We start from the raw sequence: 26751 nt of genomic DNA on the forward strand, positions 1-26751 counted from the left end.
GGACTCAGTGGAGCATGACATAAGAATTATACATCTGGCAGTAGTAAACCTGCAAACTCTCTCTCTCTCTCTCTCTCTCAAAACACACACACACACACACACACACACACACACACACACACACACACACACACTTGTGACTGTTATGAGACAGTACACTAACTTTTTGCTCATCACTCTGGGAAAAAATTATTATTTCTGAGGATCATTGCTATTGATGCTTGGATCTCTGCTCCATGCAAATTCGATGCTCTTGTTTTATTCCTTGCGTTCCTCAAAGAGCTGACACTGCTCTCTGAGGATTTTTCTTAAATAAAGTCAGAGGCAAGTGTGCATTTAATTTCTTTAATTACTTCCTCCAAAGGTAAAACCTTAAAGAGACCCTTTAAGAGTTTTAATCATGTATAAAATTGAATTTGAATTTTGTGTTGTATGAATTGTCACTGATAAAATTGCTCTGTTTAATGCTTTGTTTACAAACTGCAGCGTTTGTAGGGTGAAGCCAGAAGTCAACAGATATGAGTACGAGTATGGAGTGACCCGACTATTATTGATGATATAAACAACACATTTTTATGTATTTTTCCTGACCCTCTAAATCCATGTTTAGACCACAGAACTGCACACCTTTCAAGATTTTACCCCCAGAAGTGAGAATCCTGTGTACATTATCAACTTCTATAATTGTAGAAATACATTATTTCTCACACCTCTGTCATTTAGCACTCTGATACTTTTTATTTAAACCGGCCATTACTCCTTATACTTCTTTAAAAGACTGAATAAATCAAGACAAAACAAAACATATGATCACACGTGGATGGGGGCAGGAGTCAGAGCATCCCAACTGGACCGAGGAAGCTCAGCATCCTCACCCCAGCTGCGCCCCACTACCACATCATAATGAACACCTGGGGACACGCCCACCCTCCGCTTCCCAGCCCCGCTATTGGTTACGGGTTTAAACATCTCGCAAACTGTCCGGCGATTGGCTCAAACATCACACAATGATTTCATAAAGCAAATCTTTTGGAAGTTGTGTAAAGGGGATAAGTGGGAAAAACCCTTGAGATAACTGCGGCATCCAGAGCACAATTAGTCGTCTCTCCCTCTCTTCCTCTCTCTCTTTCTCTCCCCTCTCTCCCCTCGCTTGTCAATCGCTGGAGGATTTTTTGTTGGGAGTTTTCCGAGCGTCTCCGCATCTGTGAGTACCTGCTTTGTGGCTTCCTCCGGGTTCAGGATGACTGTAAGCGCTCCGCTGGGATCTGCTGCAGAGAGAGCCGATTGAAAAAAAGTTGATCTCCGTCCCGGTTTGAGCGCAACTTTTTCTTGCCAGAGCAAATCATAAGTCCCGAGTAAGACGCTTGCTTATCATGTTTGAGTCAGATAGCTCGTGGTTCTGTTTTTATCATCACCTGCAGTAATTGCCACGGATTAAGTGCTGCTTCACACTAAGTGGATTCCCTAAAAAACTAAACTGCCGATGAGCAGAAAGAAAAAAAACGACCGCAGATTTATTTTTGAACATAGGCTGTTTATTATTATTCCTGTTTTAAGAATATTTTTTGTCATGTTTGCACATTCTCTCTGGTCATTTCTTCCACAGTTTCTTATTTTTTAATTAGTTGCTTTTGTGCTTGGTATATTCATTTAAATGTATTTGATCTAATTTCATGTTTTAACAATAGAACACTATAAATGGATACTATTATTATATATTATCATATATTTAAAAGTTATTCAGTATCATATAGGTGATAAATACAAGAGTGTAACTTTCTACAAAAGCTGTCAAAATTATTTTGATCATGAAGTTTTGTTTATGACATATAAAGTTTGAATGTATTGATAGGATGAGTGTTTTGTTGTGAAGCAGATGAGGGGTTATTGTGAGTTGGTACACTGTGTCTTTGCTGGAATGAGGTGTTTTATTGTCACTGTGGTAAATGAGAATGAATTGGAGCTTAACATTAATGGCAATTGTTGATTGTTCAGAGTGACTGCTATGTGTAATTCACTGGGACCCAGTGGAGTACAGCTCTTTGTGTGTGTGTGTGTGTGTGTGTGTGTGTGTGTGTGTGTGTGTGTGTGTGTGTGTGTGTGTGTGTGTGTGTGTGTGTTCTGCAGTGAGGGTGTCCTTCACAGGGAAGAGCTTCTGGAAGCGTGTGTTTGAAGATGTTGCTGGCTCTTTGTCGCAGTGTTATCAGGATCAGAGCTGGGCTTGAACGCTCCAGGAAGCACATGCTGATGTTGCACGCTGTGGTAATGGCCTCTTAATGCCAACATAAATAACCAAATCGAAAACATTTCCCTGCTTCAAACAACTATTTTTTTTTTTTTTTCCGGGGCTATTTCATGGTCTTTGACTGTTTTATTACAAATTACTTCATTTGACGCTTCCTGTTCTGATAGCGGGACGGCTTGTTGTCGACCCTGCAGATGTTGCATCCTAAAACCCCAAAGAGTGCATCAATTGTTTTGTGAATCCTCGCTGGTCAGAAAGTCACATTGCAACTTTACTTGTCGACTCAAGTGGGGTGTCTTGATTTTTACTGCAGTGAATGCGGGGCAAAGCGACTGTATGTCCTTGACTGGATAATGTAGAACCCCCACCATTTTATCAGGCCGGTCCCCAATGGTTTCAAGCACTCATTTGTCCTTTTTTCTACATCCCTCTTCTATCTAGTTATTACTTAGTATGGCTGAATTAATGGGAATACTTGACTCTTTTCGTTTTCAGACTGGTGATGAACTGAAATATGCCCGTTGCCCTGGTGCAGTACCATGGGAACAAAGCCCTATCTTATACTTTATCCTCATTTGTATGGACATTAAAGTTATGCTGCCTACCTGTGAGTTTGCTGTGGAGACTGTATCATCTAAAAGTAGTTGTTTTGTCCTCTAATTGTTCCCTAAGTGCATTTTCACACAAAAAATATACTTCCAAAGAGTGTACCCCTTACTTACTTTTCAAGTTTCCTTATCCTCCTCTTTTTAATTTATAGCTCTCAGCCCCTATCTACCATGGGCTATATGGAGACTGTATAGAAGTCTGTAAAGCTGCCTTGTGTAGTCTGGAACTGCACAGCTCATTTGTCATTACATCCTGCCCTAATAGGGAGAAACTGCCTCATCTTGAGCTCCCAGTGTTGTTAATTAACCCTTCTTGCTAACAGCCACAGTCTACATCGCTACGGTGTTATCACTGCGCCGCCTGCCAGGAGAGCTAGCATTAGCCCGGGCCATCTTTCTGCAGGTGTCAGTGGAGGTGCTTCCTCTCCCTGCGGATGTGCTTTTGAGAGTATTACTCAAACAGCAATGTGGTTTTATCTTAAATTGAATTGTTGCAGGAGATGTTAAAGAGCCATATATCACCTGGACACTCGCAGCAGTAAGGGAGAATCTGCAGCAGTATGGAAGCAGGGATGGGAACGGCTCGATGGCATTACAGGTGGAATGAGCTCTATGACGAAGGCTGCGTTCATAAATCTACGGGCAGAGCAAATCAAGTTGTCAGCTTGTAAACATCATTTAGTGTGTGTGTGTGTGTGTGTGTGTGTGTGTGTGTGTGTTGTGTGTGTACATTTTTGCAGCGCCGTTGATGATGAGTGTTTTGTTTTAGCCTTAAGGAGGTGACCTTCCTCTTCCCTTTCTTTTACCGCCTCAGTCATGTTTCTCTTCTCTCTTTTCAGTTTGAGCATCAGAAACCACACCTCTACCTGCCTGCACTTCACAGGTCGATTGGATCAATTCCTCTATGTTCACCTTTAATCTACTGATCACTAAAAAGGACACCTACACATCACACAGGCCTTTAATCCCAAAAAAGCTTTCCCAATTTAGAGTTGGTCACTGTCTCTGAGGAAACAGCGACTCAGGTCTGTTATATCGGGTCATATTGGCTTCCTCTGTGCTCACTTGGCCTCTGGCTAATGCCCTGCTCCATGTATGGATTTTCTGTCCTGTATTTCCTCAGCCTGTCTGCCTGTGATGGGTTGTTCAGATCTAACCCTGCAGAACGCTGCTGATTGCAGTGGTATATCTTCATCTTTATGTCTGAGTATAGCAGAAAGCTCTGCCAACGATCTGCTGATGTTTGCCTCGCGATGGATTCGGAGAATTAGCAACAAGGGCATGTGTTGCAGTTTGCAAGTGTATGACTTACAGTTTTTATTTGATTCTCATTTGCCTCTACCGCCTGGACAAATGTGTGCTGTAGTTCATTCAAAGAGTGTTGCGTGTGAATTTGTTTGATGGGAATTTTTATGTTCTCACGAGTGTACAGTGTGTGTTTTTTCTGCAGCTGTTCATGTTTATACAATTGCTGCAATGAAATCTTTGGAAAATTCATTTGAGAAAGATAAAGTGGGAGAGGTTTTTGAAGCTGAAAAATGGCATGATGGTAGCCTTCTTCAATTCAGGCTGTTGCAAACCCTGTGTTTTTCCCTTTAGGTGAGGATGTTGTTGTGGCTGGTTGTGTTCCTGCCTGCCCTTTCCTCGGCTCAGCGATCGGAGCCCATGTTCTCAGCTATAACCAAGACCGTCCTTCCACCCGACTATGACAACAACCCCACCCAACTCAACTACGGCATGGCCGTCACTGATGTGGATGGGGACGGAGACCTGGAGATATTTGTAGCTGGGTGAGAAAGGGGAAGGCCGGTTGTATAAAACAGCCTTTTGTTACTCAGTTAGTTTAATTCAAGCTTCATGAATCTTAAATCCTTAATGTCCACTTACTCTTTTCACAGTGTTACAAGCACTCTAATTTTTTTTTTATTATGCACAATTAGAGCAATTAATTAACTGCTGAGTGATATCTAACTCTAAATGGGAGGCTAAAATAAAAGTGCAGTGTCATTTTCCAAGCTAAAGGTTGAATACAAAGGCAAAAGACTAAAAAGACGAGAGATAGTAAGGGTGCCCTGAGGCTCACTCAGCTGATGAAAATGGATGTGATTGGATAGAGCGTCATTGATGGGAACAGTTTGGCAAGCCTGTCTATATCCAGTGAAGCAGTAATGAATTTCCCAGTGCTTAACAGAATATAGATGGAAGAAAATGACCCGCTTAATAAATGTCATTTGGCCAAGATATCCTATTCAGCAGGTACACTGGACAGGTGGGCATCACAAAACATCACAGAGGATGGCATCAGAAGAATGATGTGTTGTATTATACTGACGTTGTTTATGTTTGGCCATGTTAACAGTCACAGCAGAGTGTTTAAAGTTTTGATAGACCAGATTTTTATCCTCCCTGTGGCCTCTTTTCTGTGTTACTCTTACTGCCATTAACAGACGATGTTAAGAATATCTCCTAGAGCAGAGTTTTAACAGCTTTTGTAATGTATATCTAAATGTGTACAACATTTAAGAGGTTTTTGGAACCTTAATATTCGGCCAAAATTATATTTTTACCACAATCTGTTGCTTCATGCTCTCCTGGTGCAATAAAGGGACAATTTAATTAATTGGTACCGTGAAGAAAATGTAGAAGCTGTAGTCAATTCCAGGTCATAGCTAAACCAATTAGAAAAAACGGTACTGATTATAATAATAGTTGATCTTAAAGGGCCTAAAAACATATTTTGTCAAATGAATACTTTTGTTTTTGTCTGTGCTCCTTTCCCAGGTTTCTGACTCACCAAAGGGTGATCCCATCTTATTCTGGGCATCATCAAACAATCAGTATTTAACAACATTTAAATCAAAATCTGATGACAGGTTTCTGTCATATATGTAATTATAATGTCGGATGGTGATATTAAATGGGACCGTAAAAAGAGTCGTAAAATTAGGTAAATAAGTATTCCTGGTGAGGAAAAAGCTCAGAATTCAGACTTCTCTGAATGCAACGTTTCTTTATATGGTTATTTGCTGGAGACAGAGCAAGGCTGAACACACCCACAAACTACAGGGACCTGCTCAGTCTTTAAGTAAACTGACTGCTCTGCTCAGGAGTAAAGGCCTTTGCACATCAAGTCAGATTTTTTTGCTTATGTTTCTTTAATCCCTCATCAGATTAAAGTTGCAAAATTCATAATGCAAGGCCGAGTCATTGAGCAGTGAGGATGATTCTGTGGTCTGCTCACTTAAAAGTATGAGAAGAGAAAATAATTAGGTCCAAGGTGTCAAAAACCTACTGATAAAGTAGGTGTCTGCTTGCTGCTGTCGCTCTGTCTCTCACTCCATTTGTCTTTTTTCCTTCTTGCTTCTGTTTACTGGAGGTTCCTCAACGCTGCTCTCTGTCTGCATCTTGCACTTGGCACTGCGGCTAGAAGAGCCTGATCCGTCCCCTTGCTCTCCCTGTTATGTGTGCTTTTCTCATATGATGGGTGCGAAAAAATCAAAAAGATCTCATCTAAATCTGTTCCGAAAAAAAAAGTCCAGGTGAAACAGAAATCTGAGTGCTATCTGCTTCCGCACATTAACATATTTCCTGTAAAAACAAGTAGCTAGGGAGGGACTTGTTGCAGTAACCAATAGTGCTGTGTTTTATGCTCCCAGTCAAGCAGCTGTAGCGGACACATTAGCGTATTCAGTCAGAACTGGGAGCACCCAGTGAAAAGCACAGCCAAACTGGGACCAAATACAGAATCCCAGGGCTAAGTTTGCTAACATTAGCTGCACAAACTTACTAGCTAATGGCATCTGGCATTACTTTTGGCGACAGCTCCAGTCCATCTGGAAACTCCATATATCACCTTGGTACCGCTGTCGTCCAACTGGCCTCTATCTGTATTGGAGGTTGTGTTCACTGGGAGGCTGCTGAGCCCCGTTCGGTTGCATGGTAACGACAGGTACAGCAGCTACAGCGGATGTTAGCGGGCCCCAAGAAACACTGGGCAATGGTAGCGAGCTGTGCTATTGGAGTCGGTGTGTAAATATGATTGACACAACGTGAGGTCTTAATCATTTTTAAATGTGGGATTGGAGTTTGGGATGAAAAAAAAACAGACTTGGTATGCAATGGCCTTAACTGCTAGCTGCTGTTAACTGCTCCTCATCATGTGAAGCTACTTTAGTTGAGTTTCAGAATAAAAATATAGAACTGCTGAGTACAATAGGTCCCCTTTAAGTCCTTTCTGGACAGCTGAAGAATCATGGTGGTTCAACATGTCAGAATAGAGATAGAGGTAGGCAGATAAAAGTGGCTTTATTCTATGATAATGACACACACTTCTTATTTTCATGTGATGGCACACTATTGAAAACACACCCATAAGTATTCAATTTCTGCCAAGAGATCCTCCTAAAATGTTACACACTCAACCTTTAAATAAATAATACTTTGATTGTTATATATTTAGTCATGAATATTTAAGTTACTGAAATACTAGAAAAAATAATTGGATGGTTAAAAAAAAAGTTGAACCATTAAAATTGATGCTGCAGAACCAGAGATATCATTCTTTTTATTCTATGCATTATTCTTCCTTGTTAAAACCTGATTACTACATTACCCACAATGCTCAACTGCTGACAGTTTGTTCAAAGACTTCCGGGGTTGTTTTTCTAGTAGTGGCTCATGTATATTTACAGAAATGAGGAGGTCTGGTAAGCTCTCGTCTTTCTAACTCCACACCCCCGGACTTTTGTTTTTAATTTTGAAAGTTGTAGTCTTCAGCCCCAACCAACGGCCTTAAGTGACATCACTTGAGGCGATTTAACAGACTGTCACAAAAGGCTTTATACATTATTATTATTATTCACACATGCAGTAGTACTTCCCAAGACTTGACTGACTCAGTGGAGTTCCCCTTTAAGTTCACAGGGGATTTAGAAATACAGTTTTACAATATTCTGCATAACATAAATGTAAGTTCATTTTAAAATTAAGCAACATTAACATTGTTTTGGGGATTTTTAGGCAGCATCAGTAGTTATTACTCATGAATTGTAGAATAAAATGACACTTTGATTTAGGCTTCAAAATTCCTGCTGACAGTCTTATGAAATGAAGATATAACAGCTTTCCATTGGTGCCTGTTGACAGCTACAATGGCCCAAACCTGGTGCTAAAGTACGACAACGAGAAGAAAAGGCTTGTCAACATCGCTGTTGACAACCGTAGCTCCCCGTTCTACGCCCTGAGGGACCGTCAAGGCAACGCCATCGGAGTGACAGCGTGCGACATCGATGGAGACGGTCGGGAGGAGATTTATGTCCTTAACACCAATAACGCCTTCTCTGGTACAGTACATTCTTTTTACACACAAAAACACACTGACAAATGTGCACACACTCACACAAAGGTTGTATCTCTTTTTTTTTGTACAGAGACAAAGCAGGAGAATCAGTATGCAGATATTAAGCTTATCTCATCTGAGTGTTCATCAGATAACAGACAAGCTTTGTGCTGCTATTAATCAATCTGAGAGCTACAGAGCACAGACTGCCAAAAGTGCAACACCTCACTTCTATAATTTTTTTTACAAAAATGATAGAGGTCACTTGCAGCCACAGCCGCCTGCTCTTCTGTTTCCAATCACCCACGGTTCTTGAATTGCATAACACCTCTTCACTCTCTGCACAGTCTTTGCCTCTCCTGAACTCTGCGTCTCTCCGCATCAAGGTCGGGCAACATATTCTGACAAGCTGTTTAAGTTCCGTAATGGACGCTTTGAAGATCTGCTGAACGATGACATTAACGAACACAGAGATGTAGCCAACCGTATGGCTGGACGCTCAGTGGCCTGTGTGGACAGAAAGGTACTACACACACACACACACACACACACACACACACACACACACACACACACACACACACACACACACACACACTCACTCAGTATATGCAGATCCACACCACCCATACACACACACACACACACACACACTCCCCAGAGTGTCTTCTGCGTACATGCATGGGTGCTTCTGTTTGTTTACTAGTGATAACTCATGCCCTGCCTACGCCGCCCTTCTCAGCATGTGCTATGACAGTTCATTTGGGGGAATGGTGTGCCATTTTCTCTCTTCTGTCCATCGCACCAGTGTAATTACAGAAGCCAGGGCTCGTTTGTTTTATAGAACATCGTACGAGGGGAGGAGTGATGACTGCACACTACTGCTTTCTGCCGGTAGCATTTTCTCCCTTTCTCTCAGTCCCTTTCCCATTGTTTTCTCCCCTCTTTCTACCACCTTTACTCCCTTTTTTTCTCTCTCTGATTGACACGCTCACACTCTTTCTTTGTCTCTTATCTCACACACATGCGTACAGTGCTCACTTCCAATCAGGGGATGGGATAAAGAAAGTAATAGTGGGAAGAGGACAGTAGGGATTACAATAGATTTTTTAACCACAGTCCCATCTCACTGAGCACTGATAGGTTGTGCAGCTGCCAAACCGATTGGAAAGATATCTGCTTTTAATGGCATAATGCTTTTAGAGGAAGCCAAAGCCCTGATGCGTGTTCTTCCATGGTAGTTCCAGCAGACTGACAGGGAGTGAGAATACATTTTCCTATTGCTGAGCAAGTTTTATTAAAACAGATATGGAACAATGGCAGAAGGTTACATGGGCCAAAATCAAAGCATGTTGTATAGTCGTCTAGGTAGCTAATGCGTTTGGTCTTGTTTACTCATAAAGAAAGTGTTATCGTTCAGAAAAAAAGAGGCATAATTAGTCATCCAACTGTTTCATCCCTCCCAGTCTCCTTGAAAGTGACGTCCCATCATTAGTCTTACACAAACTGATGAAGGTGACATATTGATGGGTCTCATGTGAACTGATGGATCGGTTCACTTTGCACTGGCAGGCAGGATGGAGTCTCTGAGAATAAGTTGATTTTAAAAGCCAGAATAATTGAAATAAGTCTGATAAAAAGCACAATATACATTTGAAAAAAATTAAAGAAATTTGATTACAGGTGGTAGCTTATTCAGGCGTCTCAGTGATAGCTGTGAGGACTGATGTAAAGGGCAGGCAGTCACATATCCGTGCACCAACATGCTCTTTTTGCAGGCATGCATGTCACACTATTCACAGTGCCAATCCCAGTGACAGAAATTAGCCTTGGGTGAAGACTTATTGAAAAATCGTTGACTTTTAAGTTTGTTAAGAAACTGCCAGTGGCCTTCAGGTCTTTCATTGTAGTTCATTCTCATTTTGCCTGAGTGTGTATGTGTGTAAGTGCAACCCTCTGCTGCCACCTCAGCAGGCCATAATGTGATGCTTCATGACATTTACATCAACTACACTCATTTACTTTTCTTGTCTTGTGAAAATACAGTAAAGTTAACACCAATGGTGAAATGGCGCATATGTGTGTGCGTTTGCATGTGTGCATGTGTTTGTATTGATTGAAATATGTTAGGCCTGGTGGGAAAGCTCATTGGAATCGAGTGTGTAGTCTATTAGTGTGGTTCCGTCTGTGAGTTCGTGTCTGCAGGGACTCTGACTGATAATGGAGTGTGAAATTAATCTCCAAAGGGAGGCAGAGGAAGGAATAAGGAGAGAGGCTGAGGAAAAGAGGGTAAAGGATATGAAACGGGGTAAAGGGAGACAAAGAGGAAAGAAAAGGTTTGATTAGGAGGTGAAACTTGGCATAATATTCACAAAGATAGCAAAGATTAAAAAACGATGTTTATCAGTAACATATTTAATCCCATTAAAACTGTGAAAATGTGAATGTAACAATGTGAAAGGGGTTGCTCATATATTAACCTACACATGATTAGTCTGCAGCTCAAATCAGCTTTACAGAGCTTTATAACAAGTTTCAGCTCTTTTTTTTTTGCTGTACAGTCCATAAATTTACTGTTTTAATTTACTTTCACCACTTTCATAATGTTGTTTTTGACTACTGCAAGCAACTTTTTTTTTAGCTAAAAAGCTCTAAAACTCTCTGTACCATACACGGTCGGCACTGAGCGGCAGAGAGACACAGTTAGCAACAAACAACGTGGGGTTGGTGGAGAAAAAAACAAAAGCTAAAAGAGAGTGAACATTTATCAGATGGCCAGAAATACAACTCCAAATGAATGATAATGTGTTCCGTGACAGCTGGATGAGTAAATAAGCAACTGTTTGCTAACATATTCGCCATATCAACTTAAAAGGTGTTGACAGTGTGTTTTGCGTGGCCAAAAAATCATTTATTAAAGGTTTAAATGAAAAAATATACTCTTGACCAGTTTTAACGATTTACATATTCAACTAATGGCCGTGAGAGCCACAGACAGGGTAGGTAATTTGTAGTATTGAGAGACAGACAGACAAACACATTGTTATATTTTTGTCTTTGAAGAAGTAGAAAGATAAAAAATACAATGAGCCCTTTCCTATAAAAACATGTTTTGTCATTAGTCTCTAAGATTTCTGCATCCACATCAGTACAAAGGAGGTGAATGAAATTTTGTTGGTGGTACTGACAGCAATTCAATCTTTTTTTTTCAATCAGCAGCAATGTGTCTCACCAGAAACTGTCCTCATTACTCTAGTAAACTGACCTATGGTTCTGTTGTGGGCACCAGAAATTAAATTCTATTAACTTTGAACCTGGCTGGCAGTAGAAACTTAAGAGATAGATATATTTAAAAAAGAAACCTGTGCAAGTGGCTACACACCACAAAAGGAAAGTAAAAAATATATTTTTTGTAAATCAGTTGAACTGAAAATCATCGAAAGATTTATCAACTCACATCTAGTTACGCATGCCAGTTCTGGTTTCTTATTATGCTAAGTTTGAACATATAAGGACAACTTATAAATAAATATATGAATAACTGTAAACCGTATTTGTTCTTCTTCCCAGGGTACAGGCCGTTATGCTATCTACATAGCTAACTACGCCAGCGGCAACGTGGGTCCTCATGCTCTGATAGAAATGGATGAGGCAGCGAGTGACCTTTCACAGGGTGTCATTGCCCTCTCCAGCGTGGCAGAGCAGGCCGGAGTCAACAAGTTCACTGGTAGGTCTGAAGAAATTAGTGTGCGTGCGTGCGTGTGTGTGTGTGTGTGTGTGTGTGTGGTTGCGCACAGTGTGAGAAAAGTAGGCTGCAGCCCAGTGTGTGTGAGAGACCAGCTTCAAGATCATCCAGCACCACTGGACCTTCAGTCTGATTTATACAGACATCTGCAGAGGGGCATGTGCTTGTTGTACCCATAGAGTCTGAAATATAGGACTTTAGTACTGAGCGGGGGAGGATGGCGAGTAAGGGAGAGTTGGAGGGATGCCAGGCAAGAAAAAAATGAAAGGCGAAAGAAAGAAAGAGAACATGACGAGCGTAAGCTTGAGAGAAGAAAGGGAGGACTGGAGGGAGAGAGGGTTTGAGTGTTAGTGGGCTCTTTTGGCCCTGTCAGCTGTTTACTCCAGCCAAAGTCACAGGGAAGCAAAGGGCGACACGCACATACATCAGACCGGCTCAACGACCAGAGATGGCATCTATCACAGCCTGGTGTGGTTCTCCCAGACATCTGATGTTGTTAATATAAATATGTGGATGCCTTTACAGCACAGTGTATTTTATGTGCAACCAGTTCAGTCAAAGTCTGATCAAAGTGTTACTGTACATGCCGGAAAGCTATAGAAAGACTGTATTTCCTGCAGAAGTTAAATGTTGTTAATGTTGACAAGACGTTGGTGTTTTTGTGGTGTTATTTTACAGGTCATAGAACACTGACCTTACTACTGATCGGTCTGTAAGAGGATGTAAGTGTGCAAAACAGGGAGCAACAAGGTAACATTGTCAAAGTGGCCTTTAAAATCCATGCAGAGAAGTAGCTTTATTTATCAGACATTTTTAGTTGACAAGTCACCCAAAAAGCATTTCAACAATTTCACATCATCCTCTCCTTCAGGAAGATACAGGCTTCTGAACATTAGGTGTAACAGAGTTGAATTTTCATTTATTCAATGTGCAATACTGCCACTCAGTTCCCACCAAAGCCTTATTTGCTCCAGTTTCTATCTCCATTATTTGTATTTTTTTCGTGTGCACTGTTCACAATTTGAATGCCTCTTGTCTGGAATTTTATTGTGCTCTTATTGTTTTTTAAGCTGCCTTTCCACAAAGCCTACTTTTTTTTATTTAAATGCTTTTTTGAAATGTATGTCCTTGAGATGTATTTTTTAACCTAAAAAATAACACTGAAATTCAGTGCCACACCTCAGCTCATTTCCCATGTTTGGATCAACACTTCACTTAACCCTGTGATGGATACCTGCTTCGGCATAGAAGAGGAGAACAATAAATGCCAAAATGAACGATTTCACCGTGATCTGTTTCTTTGATAATAGAGACCATCATGAGTAAAAAATGCTGCCTCTGTGATACTTTATTGTTACCACTGAAAAGTCCTTGAAGCTGATGTCCAAGCAAGTTTTTGAAATGGGACACGACTTTGTATTTGAGCGTAACAGAATCAATCTTCATCATCTGTGGATCTTTTTGCATGCAGGATGTCATCTACGTCCACCGGAGGGGCAGAGTGGGTTGGCCCAGAATCGCTGTGAATGATGTAGGGTAGATGGCTTTGTCATCAAACTGCCGTTAATCAGAGCAGAGGGACAGTCAGTGAAGTTGTATATCTAATGGTTACAAATCTCTGGAGAGACATTAGTGGTTTATGGCCATAGGGGGCGAGTGATATTTGTCTGGGCTGATGGAGCGGGCCACTAAATCAGGAGCGAGTCCTGACTCACAGCACTGAGTGCATACTGGAAGGGCAATCAAAGCCCTTTCAACTAAATAATTAGACTCCGCTGGTCTCAGATGAGACACTTTAGTGAGGCACTTCACTTTATAGAATGTCATTGGAAAATCCCGGGGTCACGAAGATCTTTTCAGAAGGAGAAAACTACTGTTAGTTTTTGGTTAATGCAAAAGATTGTCAGCGTGTCGCGTCTTTGTGTTTTTGTATTTGTCTGCGCTTGTGCCTAGGTGTGTTTATGTGTGTGTACCCTATCAGAGTCAGTGTCTGTGTCAGCAGAAAGACCTGCCCTGCTTAGAGGAAATGGCCTGGAAAGACAGTAATGATCTCTCACCGTTCACTTTTGTGATGGAGCTGATCTCTCTCCCTCTGTTCGCTCTGTTGTTCTGGCTATTATGCTTCATTTTTTCTTCCTAAAATTCTCTGTTCACCCTCGTTTTAACAGCCTAATTCTCTCTTACCTCTGAGCCTCGTTTCTCTGACTGTTTGTGCAGGAGGGCGAGGTGTGGTGGTGGGGCCCATTGTCAGTCAAACCCTGTCTGATGTGTTTTGCGACAACGAATATGGACCCAACTTCCTGTTCAGAAACAACGGAGATGGAACTTTCACTGATGTGGCACAGCAGGCTGGTAAGAGGACCAAGTACAGTTTTACAAATCATAACCTTGAAGATCGGTTCATGTGAATCTGATGCAAAAACAATACACAATGTAGGCTTTCTTGTATAATAGAGTATATTACCATATACCTGTAGGTGTGGAGGACCCCATGCAGCATGGCAGAGGGGTTGCTCTGGCAGACTTCAACCGTGACGGCAAGACAGACATCGTCTACGGGAACTGGAATGGACCTCATCGCCTGTACATACAGCTGAATAACCGCAAACAGAAGTTCAAGGTGGGTCCAAATGTGTTTCCTGGGTATTAAACTCAACAACTAATGCACAAAAATGCCAAGAGTTACACAACAGCATCTTGTATGAATACTGGCTTTAAAGTCTCAGTATGCTTCAAACCAAAAGGGTGGTTTGACATTTCAAAAGTGTGTATACCTGCTCCAAATGTTCATGCTTGAAGGTAAGGTGAAAAGACAAAATGGATGGGAATTATTGGGAACACACTTTTGGTTGTACACACAAAAAAGTGACGGAAGTTGTTGTTTGAATAGTGAAAAAGGGGGAGCTTCACAACTCTGCTCACCTGGTCAGTCGCTTTTGGAATGGGTTTCTAGTCGTTCCAAAGTGTTCACAGGTATGTCTGTGGATAGTCCACAGTAACCAGCACTCAATGATAATCTATACAGTCTTTGTGTCGAATGATTCCCACATCAGAAAATCAGGCACAGCAAATGATGTAGGAGAGTTTTAGAGCGAGGTTGCGGTTCTCTCCTCTTCTTCTCTCTCCAGAATCAATGACTAATGAACAAGCAGCACAAAGACAGCAAATCTCATCCATTAACTCTGTGAATCAGAGTTATCTACGCTAACGGACGGCTAGTGAATTAGCACTTGCCAGCGCTGGCCCACTTTGGGACTGAGTGGGATTTAAAGACAGACGTGCGCTGATTTACTGAATCAACGACTAAAGACAGGTCCTGTGAGACAGCTAGCAGTGTAATGTAGTTGTGCTGTACAGTTTAGAGCATCACAGACAGACACGAGCTCTGCTGCGTGTAAATCTGCTCAGGTTCTGTGTTTGGTGATCTATCTGTCAGCACCTGCGGCTGCATCTTTTACCAGAGAGATAAACGTCACAGGAGACATCTTTATAGGGGTCACATAAGGGGTTAATGTGTGATGCTTAGCCCAGAGACAATTCCATCAGCGTGACACACACACACACACACACACACACACACGTGTGCACATGCACTGCACTTTAATACACACACAAACACAGAAGACAAATTGAATTAGCTAGCTGATGTTTTTTAAACCAAGATTGTTAAATCACAAGCCCACAACACATTTAAGACCCCTTTCCCCCCACACAAGCTGACACTCCTCCTAGCCGTGTTGACCTTTGGCATGCATAATGAAGCTGTTGTATCACTCCAGTAAACCGCTAATTAAATTGGGCTGAAACAGCAGCTTGCCTGGGTAGTGGAAAGTGCCGATTAGGCCTGTTTGTGCTTTAATTAAAATCTATTACCCAGGTTTTCTAGCAATAGGTTTAACACACACAAACACACACACACACACACACCCATAAGAAATTAATATATTATTTATATACATACCCTATAAGGAGGTGGAGTTTAGAAGAAAAATGTCATTATAGTAGTAGTCTATTATTTACACCATTATTTAAACTAATCAAATTTTTGCCATAAAACAGTGCTATATTATAAATACAACAATTTTTCTGAAACTTTCTCTCCTCTTTTCCTCTAAATCTCATGTTTCTGTGCTCCATATTTGTTTTGGTGAGAGTCCCTTTCTTTTTCTTTATGGCACATCTATTCATCCACCTAGTAATAATGTAGAAGTGTCCCTCTGTCCCTCATGGCCTCAGTTGGCCATCCCCTCTCCTTCACCTGAGAAGCAGAAGGTCACTGTTCGCCCTCCCCCCACCGGCTTTATGAGCCTTATAATTAAAACAGGGAGTAAATACTGGAGGGAGTGAAGGGCCGCTCTATAACTCTTTCCCCGACTTATCACCGTGTCACTGAAGCGAGGAGATATCTGTTACTTTCTCGTGCAAAAACCCCTTTGCTGAGGAGACTTTTTTTTGTGCAGGAGAGCTGCAGCCTACTTTTCTGAAGCCAGAGGATGTAAAGCAGGTCTTTGTTCTTGTCTTTATATGAAACTCTTGGTCAGAGAGCCTTACAGTGGGATGACAGATCAGTGTCTAACTGAAGGACTTGATTATTGATGGACATATTGTCTGTTGTGGAGATTTAACTTGTGACCTTCAGGTTATGGAACAGTCTCTCTAGCCATTCATTGGCTCAGCCTGCACCACCTTGCATGCTGGAGTGAACACATGTAGGATGCAAGCTGTAATAACAACAGGTTCTGGTGAAAATCCTTTTTGTACACAACAACATAACAATGACAATGTTCTTAAACTGTGATTGATCAAAATTTGGTTATAATGAATTTGGTTATGCTGATTTTTCTTTGCTTTCAACTACTTAAAGTGTGTGTGTGTGTGTGTGTGTGTGTGTGTGTGTGTGTGTGTGTGTGTGTGTGTGTGTGTGTGTGTGTGTGTGTGTGTGTGTGTGTGTGTGTGTGTGTGTGTGTGTGTGTGTGTGTGTGTGTGTGTGTGTGTGTGTGTGTGTGTGTGTGTGTGTGTGTGTGTGTGTGTGTGTCACTAATACCATGTTTGCTTTTTTCTCAGGACATAGCATCCCAAAAGTTTTCCATGCCATCCCCGGTTCGCACAGTTATCGCTGCAGACTTTGACAATGACAACGAGCTGGAGGTCTTCTTCAATAACATCGCCTACAGGGGCCCCTCCGCCAACAGGCTCTTTAGGTATGCACACACTCACACATACGTACACACATGTTGTATGTCAATATATATATGTAAGTATGACAGTAAGTTTTAATAGCACTTTGGTGATGAGCTTTATGAACTACTCTTGTGTCTTGATTTAATATTCTAAAACTGGGCTTGGAAGCTGAGAAGAATTTAAAATTCCCAGCCAAGGATACTTATCTTGTCTGGCATCCCGCCTCCTCCTCCACACATGAATGAATCTTTCATTAAGACAGTTTTAGGTCTCCTTTTGGCTCACGGTTTGGCTTCCTCTCTAGATAATATTAATGAACTCAGCTCTCAAAATGCAATATATGATACATATCAATTGTTAAGACTTAGTAGTAGAATAAACCCATCCAGTCTAAATAAAAATCTGATCTGGCATATTTTTCTGAACAGGATGCAGAATTCATGATGAATGTTGCCATGAGCTGGTGGGTCAATTCATACTGAATATCAATAATCAGTGTAAGCCCCAGAGATTTCCTGGATCAGAATTTTCCTGCACGCCAGGTCATTGGAGGAGAATTTGTCTTTCTGGACACGATGAAGGTTTGACAGGGGTCACTGCTCCACAGCCCGTGGCGCTGCCATTGTCTAGTATGAAGATGAATCAGCTAATTTAACTCTGCTGTCTGGCACTGAAAAAAAAACAAGCTCAAACTATTGTGCCCTAGCTAATTAATTTAATGCAACTAATCAATATTTAGCTGAGCTGAGGAGTTTAACAGCCAGGATCAGCACATTAGTGCACTGTAAAATGGCATTATGAATTAAAGAAACTTGGATAAAGAAATTCTTTGTCACTAAAGGTACTTGGGGGCTGGAAATATGTATGATTTCTTCCAAAAAATGTGTTTCAGCAGACATTCAAATCAAGTCAATGCAGTGTATTTATAGGGCACATTTAAAGACAACACATTTTGACTGAAGGGCTTTACAGAAAGATGACAATTACAATCAGATAAAACCACAAAAAAGATACTGAAAAATAAATAATAATAATATTTATAATATTAATTATTATTAAATTTTTAGAAGGCATACTGAATAAGTATGTGTCAACAAATAATAATAATAAATATTTCCGTTTTGGGTCTGTATGCTATGTGATATATAGAGATATACAATCTAACTAATAGCTGTTTTTCTAGTATAAAGTAGAATGAAATGATAATACTCAAGTAAAGTACAAGTACCTCACAATTTTAGTACAATACTTGAGTAAATAAAATGTTGCATTATAATACTGCTAATATTTATAGTGGTTAATGTATTAATGTTTACAGTGATTTGATGGGTAGCTGCTGTGATGTTGATTTGATAGGGTGAGCAGGAGAGAGCATGGAGACCCTCAGATAGAAGAGCTGAATGTAGGGGAGGCATCAGAGCCTGAAGGACGAGGAACCGGTGAGTGTGGAAGAACAGCAGTCTGTCTTATAACTCAGCATGATCGATGATAATTATCTGCCACTCCAACATCTCACCATTAGGTGGCACCAGAGCTCCACTAGTGATGTGAGTTTCCTCATGCGCTTCATAAAAGAAAAAGGACTTGTTAGACATAATTAGTTCCATGACTGTTGAAACATTATGTCCATGATTTCCTGCCTGCATGAGGATAATAAATGTTATCTAGGCGGTTTCTCAGAGTGTTTAGTTGTATCATTACTGTGATGGCTCTCCAGGAGCTGTAGCCACAGACTTTGATGGCGACGGGCGTTTGGAACTGCTGGTGTCTCATGGTGAAAGTGCAGCACAGCCGCTCTCTGTCTACAAAGTCATCCAGGTGAGTGTTTGGGAGACATCTTAAAAGCCTAGAAATCCGTTTGACAGTGTAATCTTAACCCCAACCCTCCCGTTTCTCATTCTGTCTGTGTCAGGGCACCACCAACTCCTGGCTGAGAGTGATTCCCCGGACCAAGTTTGGTGCTTTCGCCAGAGGAGCTAAAGTGGTGGTGTACACTAAAAAGAGTGGCCCACACACACGGATCATTGATGGTGGCTCAGGGTACCTGTGTGAGATGGAGCCTGTCGCCCACTTTGGCCTTGGTAAGTTTGGATTTCAACACTTGAAGGACACAAAGTTGTAACAGTGATTGAACCTCTTAGTTCACTGGAAGTATTACTGAAACCAGCAGATGTTTGGCATTTTTTCTTGATAACAGATTTGTTGGTGTTGATTTAGTCTGTTGACTGATTAATTGATTAACTGACTACCATGTCAGCACTACTCTTTACTATAGCTGGGTAAGGGATAGACATATAAAGAGAAATGGACAGTGAAAGAAGCTGTGAGAAGGGAAATGAAAACTCCATGTGGAAAGCATTGTTTTAATGCCTCCAGGCTGATTAGACACCCATGGGAGACTAAGTTGTCTGTGGCTGGGAGCTGAGTGGACAAAGTAGAGAGAGATGGAGGACAGGTGCTACAGCTGGCTGGAACCAGCTCCTTCTGCCCCCATAGGACTGTCAGCTGGTGGTCATCCAGGCCTGGTACCTGGGATCTGGTCCAAGCACAGATCATCTCTGGAGGCCCTCAATTTTAATGCTTGATTACTCATAACACACTCTAAAGCCAGGGCTCAGACTACAGGAGCCCCTACTGACAATTGGAGGAAAAATCTGGTCGGCACCAAAGTTTGGCCAAGATTATCTGGTAATGTGAGTGGTTTACAGATCTGGTTTTAAACCTCCTGAAGTAGTAGTGAAGTGGAGTAAAAATGTGGATGATTATGTCAGTACTTTCTGAGCGGGACCACAATAGCCAAAGAGAGAAGCGAATCTACAAGTCCCGGGGCAGCTGACGGTGATGCCAAGCAATAGTAAACATTCTAGCCCTTGAGGCTAACGTTAGCTAGCATTCTACTGTTGACAGATATTAAAACTGACTGACTGTGTCCTTGTCAATTTTCTCATCCAGACTCGTCTAGCCTTCTGCTTTTTATCACTCCAAAGCATTTCTATAGCAAGTTGTTGCACCACGTTTGTCTCCATTATGTTTACATTAGTTCCTTATGAGATCACGTGAGGTTGTGCATTGGTCCCTCTGGCATAGGATTCTGTGATGCATCAATATTTTCAGCGTGTACATGTTTGAGATTCGAGAGAAGAACATTTGTGAAGTTTCTCCTTATGTATGAGATGCAACCACATTTCAAAATCAGTTCAGATTTCTAAACTCCTGTATTCTGAGCCCGGCTTAAGAGCAAACTTTCCACACTGTTGTAGCTTCAAAACAAACCTCCACACTTGCAAACTGGTGGACATGTGACTCCCCTCCACTAAATGAGCGGGTGTCATGCGGGTGCAGAACAGGTGAAATATTCTTTGGCTCTCAGGCAGCACACCTGCTGAGTAGATCACTGTCTGGCAAGATAACTCAAGATCTGTTTACAGTAGAAATGCCACTTTAATTAAGGGCTGCAGAGGCCCTCTGGAGAGGGGCTTTTTCTATGCCTGATTAAAATAGTTAATGGAGAGAGAAGAGGAGAGTGCCACTCTCTCTCTCACTGTAGCAGTGAGAAAGAGAGAAAAGGAGAAAGCTTCATGAGACAACCCATGATAACCTACAGTATGTACTGAACTGTGTGAGCCCTCAAGAATCTCTAAAGGACATATGAATGTGTGTGTTGTGCTGTATGTCTAACCAGGTAAGGATGTGGCCACCAATGTCGAGGTGTACTGGCCGGATGGTCGTTCAGTGGCCCGACCCCTGGAACCTTCAGATGTCAACACGGTGCTGGAGATCCACTATCCAAGAGATGAGGAGGAAATCACTCCTACTGTGGAAATAGAGGTACAGCACTGTGAAACTTTTCTTCAGATGAAGGGGCTCAGACGAACACAGACTAGAAAGAAACTCTAGGCCTTGATTATAAAAGTTTTGTGCTTTTTTTATTGCAAATATTTCTGTATTTGTGTTTAGTCAAATTACAACATAGCAGACTTGAGGTCAGGTAGTATTCCAGCATAGAAAAAGTGCAGACATTGCAAAGAAAATGGGAAGAACATGGGGTTAATGGGGGGCCTCTACCAGGTCAATAGACCTCACAAATGTTCACTGGGACTGTATAATCTTTCTACAAACAAAAAAAAAAAAAAAACTGATACCCTCACTATAACTTAAAGATACTACAGATGGGTGACAAATTACAGGAAACACCAACATAAAGTCAGTAAGATGTTGGGTCTCTATAAGCCTACAGAACAGCTTCATTGGTATAGATTATCCAAGTGTCAGGAAGTCTACCGGACAGATGAATGGCAGAAGAATTCCCTCATTTTGTGTTTTGATGATGTGGTGGAGAGAGCTGGTTCACACCTCTTCTAAAAAAAAAAAGTGTTAAGTTTTGTTGAGATCTCTCATCAAACCATTCAGTGACCCCTCCTGCCCTGTGGATGAGGGCATTGTGGGAATCTGCAACAGTTTCTCCACATGTTTTATCATATTTTTCCTTTATGTGTCACCTGTCTGAATAATCACATAAAAAATCTACACATGTATTTTCCTACAAATATGTTGTTGTTCCTAATTAAACTGTGTCTTGCAGTGTGGTCATGGGTTTGCTCTGAATGAGAATGGCCGTTGCACCGGTAAGTTGTAAAGATGTATCTGTTACCTATTTTCTGCTTGTGTCCCTGTTTAAAATCAAGACAAAAAGTGTCTTTCCTTCCCTCGCCTCCCCCTTTTCTCAGATGAAGATGAGTGTACCCAGTTTCCCTCTGTGTGCCCCTCTGACCGCCCTGTCTGCACCAACACCTATGGCAGCTATAAGTGCCGCGCCAAGAGGAGATGCAACCAGGGCTTTGAGCCCAACGACGATGGGTCAGCCTGTGTGGGTGAGTGGTCCTGGCAGAGTCAGGGTAGACTTAGCTGGATTACCAAGATCAGGAGAACAAAGGAAGCACTGCCAGAGAACGAGATGCTTTAAGCTGCCTTAATTACTCTAGTTTTGAGTAAAGGCTTAGAGGTGCTAACATTCCACTGGCTGTGTCCCCTCTCTGCACCCCGCTGTCTTGCATGACTAACCCCCCCATGAGAATGAGCTCTCTTTCAGCCATAAAGACACAGATGTTGGCTAACTTTTCCTTGCCCTCTGTTTTGCCTCTCTCTCTGCAGCCCAGGTAGCTTACTTTGGGGGGACGCGGTCCTCTGGGGAGCGCAAGTGGTCGGGTCTTTCTTTGTGGCTGCTGTCCGTCACTGTGCTACCTCTCATCTCTAGTCATCTCCACACTGGACTACTGTAGCTGTCACTCTCCTCTCCCCTTCCTAACTCTCTCCACTGCTAAATGGGGATGTACAGAAACTCTCGGAGCAAACTTTTCACTGAAACATCTACTCCTTCCTCTCCTCTGTGGATCTCTGCTATCTTTTTCCACCAGTTATTTACAGTCTCGCCCCTTCCTCACCGCTGCTTTTTGTCACCTCTTGGCTCCCGGCCCCCTCTGGACTATAAAGAAACACAAAGGGAGCATGCTCGCTGGGAGCTACGGGGTTCAGAACTAACTGTGTCACACCCGCAGAGCCCTCACGTCATCACCTGGCACTTATCTTAGTGGGACCTGAACTGAGGCCAAGTCAATAAGTGGAGCTGCAGCATATAAACCACTGCACATACAGCAGACAGATCTACTGGCTCCACAGACCACATTCATTAGAGACACGCTGAGGCCCCATCTGTATATCCACAGTGCCACTATGTTAATCCTTACAGTGTCACTCTCATTCTTATTATGGGCTTACTGGGATGCTGAGGAGCACCAGGTCTCCAAGCTTTAGGTTCTGTGTGTACGTGCGTGCGTGTACGCGAGTGTGTACTGCGTCCAAAGTCGGGTAGAGGAACATATGCCAGACCATCTGTCTCAAATGGTAGGTTACATTTTGTTACCTATGAATAATACAACAGCACAGTGGAGAATATAAACACACGCGTGTGTGTGTGTGTGTGTGTGTGTGTGTGTGTGTGTGTGTGTGTGTGTGTGTGTGTGTGTGTGTGTGTGTGTGTGTGTGTGTGTCTGTGTGTGTGTGTGTGTGTGTGTGTGTGTGTGTGTGTGTGTGTGTGCAGGAACGGGCAGGAGCTAATTTAATTTTTACAGTAGCTGGAAGGTGTTCTTTAACCTGTGATAATTTACTAAGAAATGAGGTGACAAGTACATGAAGACAAAAGGAAAATTATTTGGATTTTCATGGGCCATGATTTTTCTGAAGTAAATGAATGTTCTTGAAAAATACCTAAAACAAAACTCTCCAGGCCATTTAATGTAGCACTGGTGTCACACTAAGCTCGATATAGTGCAGTAAAATGTACAATCATTTCCTTACAATTTAAAATCTGCAAAAGTTTTAAGCACAGTAGCTGGAAAGTGTACTTGATTGTTGATGTTTTATATCATTTGCCAAATAATGAAAGGATAAGGCTGGTGATGTTCTATATTTTTCTTATTTTCAACAAATTGCATGGAAAAAATAAAAAATCAACGATGCGTCTCTTAATACTTTCTAACTTCCCTACCCTGTGTCATTCTGACTGAAATGTTAAAACATTTACAGCATTTTTAAATAAATGTATTAATAAATAATTTCCTAAAACAGCTGGGTACTGTATGTAACTGTGTGGCTCACTGATGTGTTTTTAATAATGTTTATCGTTGATTGAAGTCTTTTTAAGGAATTTGTTGATAGTAAGAAAAATCTAAAATATCACCAGACTTATGAATGTGAATATTTAAAGCAGCAGCAAAGAACATTTAATGTTTTGTTGATTCTGGCTGCCCCTGTGGACAAAAGTGGTAGTGTTTCTACTACCTTGTTTCATTAATTTCAAGGGGAATCCAACTGAATCCAACCTGGTGGCAGGCATTAAGAATAACGACATAAAAATATCCAATCTTCTCACTGATGATCTTGTGTGTTTATGTAGGTCAAACAGAGGTATAGGTATTAAATTGAGCCCGTATCATATCCATTTAAAAACTCCATGTGGTAGATTTAAATGAATATCAACTTATAATACTTAATACTAATGATCCATACTCCCCACATACAATTTAAATCAAATAAAGATAGGCTAGTGTTCATGCTGAAGCCCTGCAGTAAAATGCATAAAGCACATGGAACCCTTCATTTTTTTAATTTAACACTCCTTGGAAATTATTAAATATTTTGTCAGAAAAGAAAAAAATGAAAACATTCTCCTCCACAAGATGTTGACAGCATGTTGACTGACAGATTTTTGCTTCCACATTATTCTGCAGTTCTCCTCTCACAAATCCCACAGCAGAAACTCACAGAAACGTATTCAGTTTTAGACCCCAATCACTGTCATAGCAGGGGATAGATTCATCAAGTGTTGGCCTGTATGGTCCTCCAGAGTAGTGACTGTGTGTGTGTAGATTTCTCCCTATTCACTCGCTGAGGCAAGTGTTATATATTTTGGAAATTTTTAGCCAAAAACCTCACACATTCCATTTAAGATAGAGCACCAAATTCCCTTGACATCAGTCCCTGAGCCTGCAAATGAGTTGGACCCAAACCACAGATGCCACCTGTAAATATCAAACATTTCAGCTGAGATTTAGAGACTGAACTTATTTCTCGGATACATTTTTAATGAAAACTAAGAGGCATCGGAGCATGAAAAACCAATAAACAAACGATGATGGATGTGTTAAAGCAATTAAAATTACTCACCATGGATCACTGTTGGATCTACGCTGACAATGTTGTCATGCTCTCTGTGTAAGCCAAAGAATCTGTGGAGAGTGAGAGGGTTCAGCAAGATCATGTACACTCAAGTCAAATATCTGAATATGTTTGTTCAGAAATTTTCACCAACAGAAATGTTAAAGAGGTTCAACTAAGGTTGCTGTACCGATGTTATTATAAGTAAAATAATGCTTCTTTTGCAGTTTGAATCACACTCTTGGGTTGAACCTGAACTGTATCACAAAGGATTGATATGTAAGCTCACAGTTTGCATGAACAATAAAATACAGTGTTTATCAAAATTGCACGCTTTAAGAGGACATACAGTTGTTTTTAACCCTATTGCTCACAATCTCCTTCTTAATCTCCACAATCCTAATATCGTAGTCATCTATTGTCAAAGACATGGTTGTGTGAATCCAGTTTGTATATTTTCCTATAAATGTGTTGGGATGTGCCATTTCAGCTAATTCTGAAGTTTGTAAACAGAGAAAGGAGGAAAACACTGAAGATTGTTGGCCATTTGTCAACTACATGTACATGCAATATGCAACCAAACATGATGTGTACAGATGTGTTCAAATTCAATTGATTCAAACATGCAGGGGGTTGTCGGATTATTCAAGACTCAATTCACATATGAAGTTTTTCTGTGTCCAGTGAAACTGGAGTTTATTTAATGTGTTAGGAAATGCTGAAGAAAATAAATGAATACACAGTATTCACAGTGATGGATCACTTTGCTCAACCACTTTAGACATACCTGGAAGTAGAATTACATATTTTTTGGATAGAGTCTAAGTACCTGACTACAGAAAGGTACAGAAATTAAATTAATTACAGTAATTACAAAAACAGAACAGACTACACTGAGGACAAACTAAGCTTTAAAAGTAAAGAAACTGTGTAATGTAGCTGAACAGTGTCATTCAATGATGGCCAATGAAATGCAAGAAGGATGTTCTGTATTTGTATGTGTCTGGCATGGTCATTGCCACGGCATTGTTTGCGTCCCAGAAGCTCCAGCTGTGTTTCTCTCTGCTGAAATGAACTGCAAGTGGAGAAGTCCCTGTGAAAAATAAAACCTGGAACACAATGCTCAGTGTGTGTGTGTTTCAGGGGAGTTTGGACCAGTGAGTGAGTGAGTGAGTGAGTGAGTGAGTGTAAGTGTGTGTGTGTGTGTGTGTGTGTGTGTGTGTGTGTGTGTCTCTGTGTGTGTGTGTGTGTGTTTGTGCGTGTGGGCATCTGCTTCATGTGGAAAAATTATTCAAATGCCTTTTTTTGTGCTTCAGACCACTAATCAGAAAATGTCCCACAAACAGCAGTTGCACAATGTACACACGCCATGAAGCATTCACAGAAAATGACAGAAGATCAGATATAGACGCATACGTTAGGAAAATATTTGTACTGTACGGAAATGACCAGGATAAAAGGAGCGGAAGGAGACGTGAAGAAAAAGCTGCTTAAATGTGGATGTATACACTGTATGTTTATTTTCTCTTTAGTTCTCTGAAAACGAGCTTGTCCCTGATGCAAATAACTGAGCAGCTTTTCAGAGCTTCATAAGCAGAGTAGGGCTGTGTGCGCGCTCTCCTGTGTCTTCGGGCCAATGCAGGCCTAATTCCAGTAAGAGTGCATTGGGGTTTGTTGCAGCCTGAGATAAAAATGAATGCTTTGTCATCCCTGCTTATAATTGCCCACACACACCACCACACACACACACGTCAGTTGATTTCAGTTTATTTGACTAACTTCACTGTGCCCAAACACTAAAACAAGTCAGTGACATTACAGATTACGCTACTTCGACACCCACTTAAGTGTGAATGGCAACAGTTGAACAGTAGGTCAGATTCTGGGTCAACTTTCTCTTTTCCTGTACCTATATATGCTA

General features: G+C 41.3%; 1 protein-coding gene and 1 long non-coding RNA gene across 4 annotated transcripts; one reads left to right on the forward strand and one right to left on the reverse strand.

Moving 5' to 3' along the window:
- Positions 1-1054: 1054 nt before the first annotated feature.
- On the forward strand, positions 1055-23147 carry crtac1b (cartilage acidic protein 1b). Of its 3 annotated transcripts, none has more exons than XM_051378476.1 (15): positions 1055-1355; positions 4453-4643; positions 7999-8195; positions 8578-8714; positions 11762-11918; positions 14154-14288; positions 14414-14556; positions 17001-17137; positions 18474-18556; positions 18835-18935; positions 19030-19198; positions 20800-20945; positions 21700-21742; positions 21845-21988; positions 22269-23147. In XM_051378476.1, the coding sequence occupies exons 2-15, from the start codon at positions 4459-4461 to the stop codon at positions 22394-22396; spliced, it is 1905 nt and encodes a 634-aa protein (XP_051234436.1). In that variant the 5' UTR covers positions 1055-1355; positions 4453-4458; the 3' UTR covers positions 22397-23147. The 3 variants fall into 3 exon arrangements, with proteins under 3 accessions (XP_051234436.1, XP_051234445.1, XP_051234455.1); XM_051378485.1 differs by having other exon boundaries at positions 1055-1204; XM_051378495.1 differs by lacking the exon at positions 21845-21988.
- On the reverse strand, positions 14455-24903 carry LOC127351198 (uncharacterized). Its single transcript, XR_007880810.1, has 3 exons — positions 24840-24903; positions 20797-20931; positions 14455-14529 (listed from the first exon to the last, which is right to left on the reverse strand). It is a non-coding gene; the product is annotated as an uncharacterized LOC127351198 (long non-coding RNA).
- Between the last annotated feature and the right edge of the window lie 1848 nt (positions 24904-26751).

The sequence above is a fragment of the Dicentrarchus labrax genome, unplaced genomic scaffold (genome assembly GCF_905237075.1).
Source record: "Dicentrarchus labrax unplaced genomic scaffold, dlabrax2021, whole genome shotgun sequence".
Lineage (NCBI taxonomy): Eukaryota > Metazoa > Chordata > Actinopteri > Moronidae > Dicentrarchus > Dicentrarchus labrax.

What these genes read in the sequence shown, in the direction of transcription:
- crtac1b (XM_051378476.1), top strand. Translation starts at nt 4,459, where the DNA reads ATGTTGTTGTGGCTGGTTGTGTTCCTGCCTGCCCTTTCCTCGGCTCAG. An exon ending in TGGCCTGTGTGGACAGAAAG is followed by an intron (nt 8,715 to 11,761) that starts GTACTACACACA and finishes TCTTCTTCCCAG; the next exon opens with GGTACAGGCCGTTATGCTAT. An exon ending in GCCTGAAGGACGAGGAACCG is followed by an intron (nt 18,557 to 18,834) that starts GTGAGTGTGGAA and finishes ATGGCTCTCCAG; the next exon opens with GAGCTGTAGCCACAGACTTT.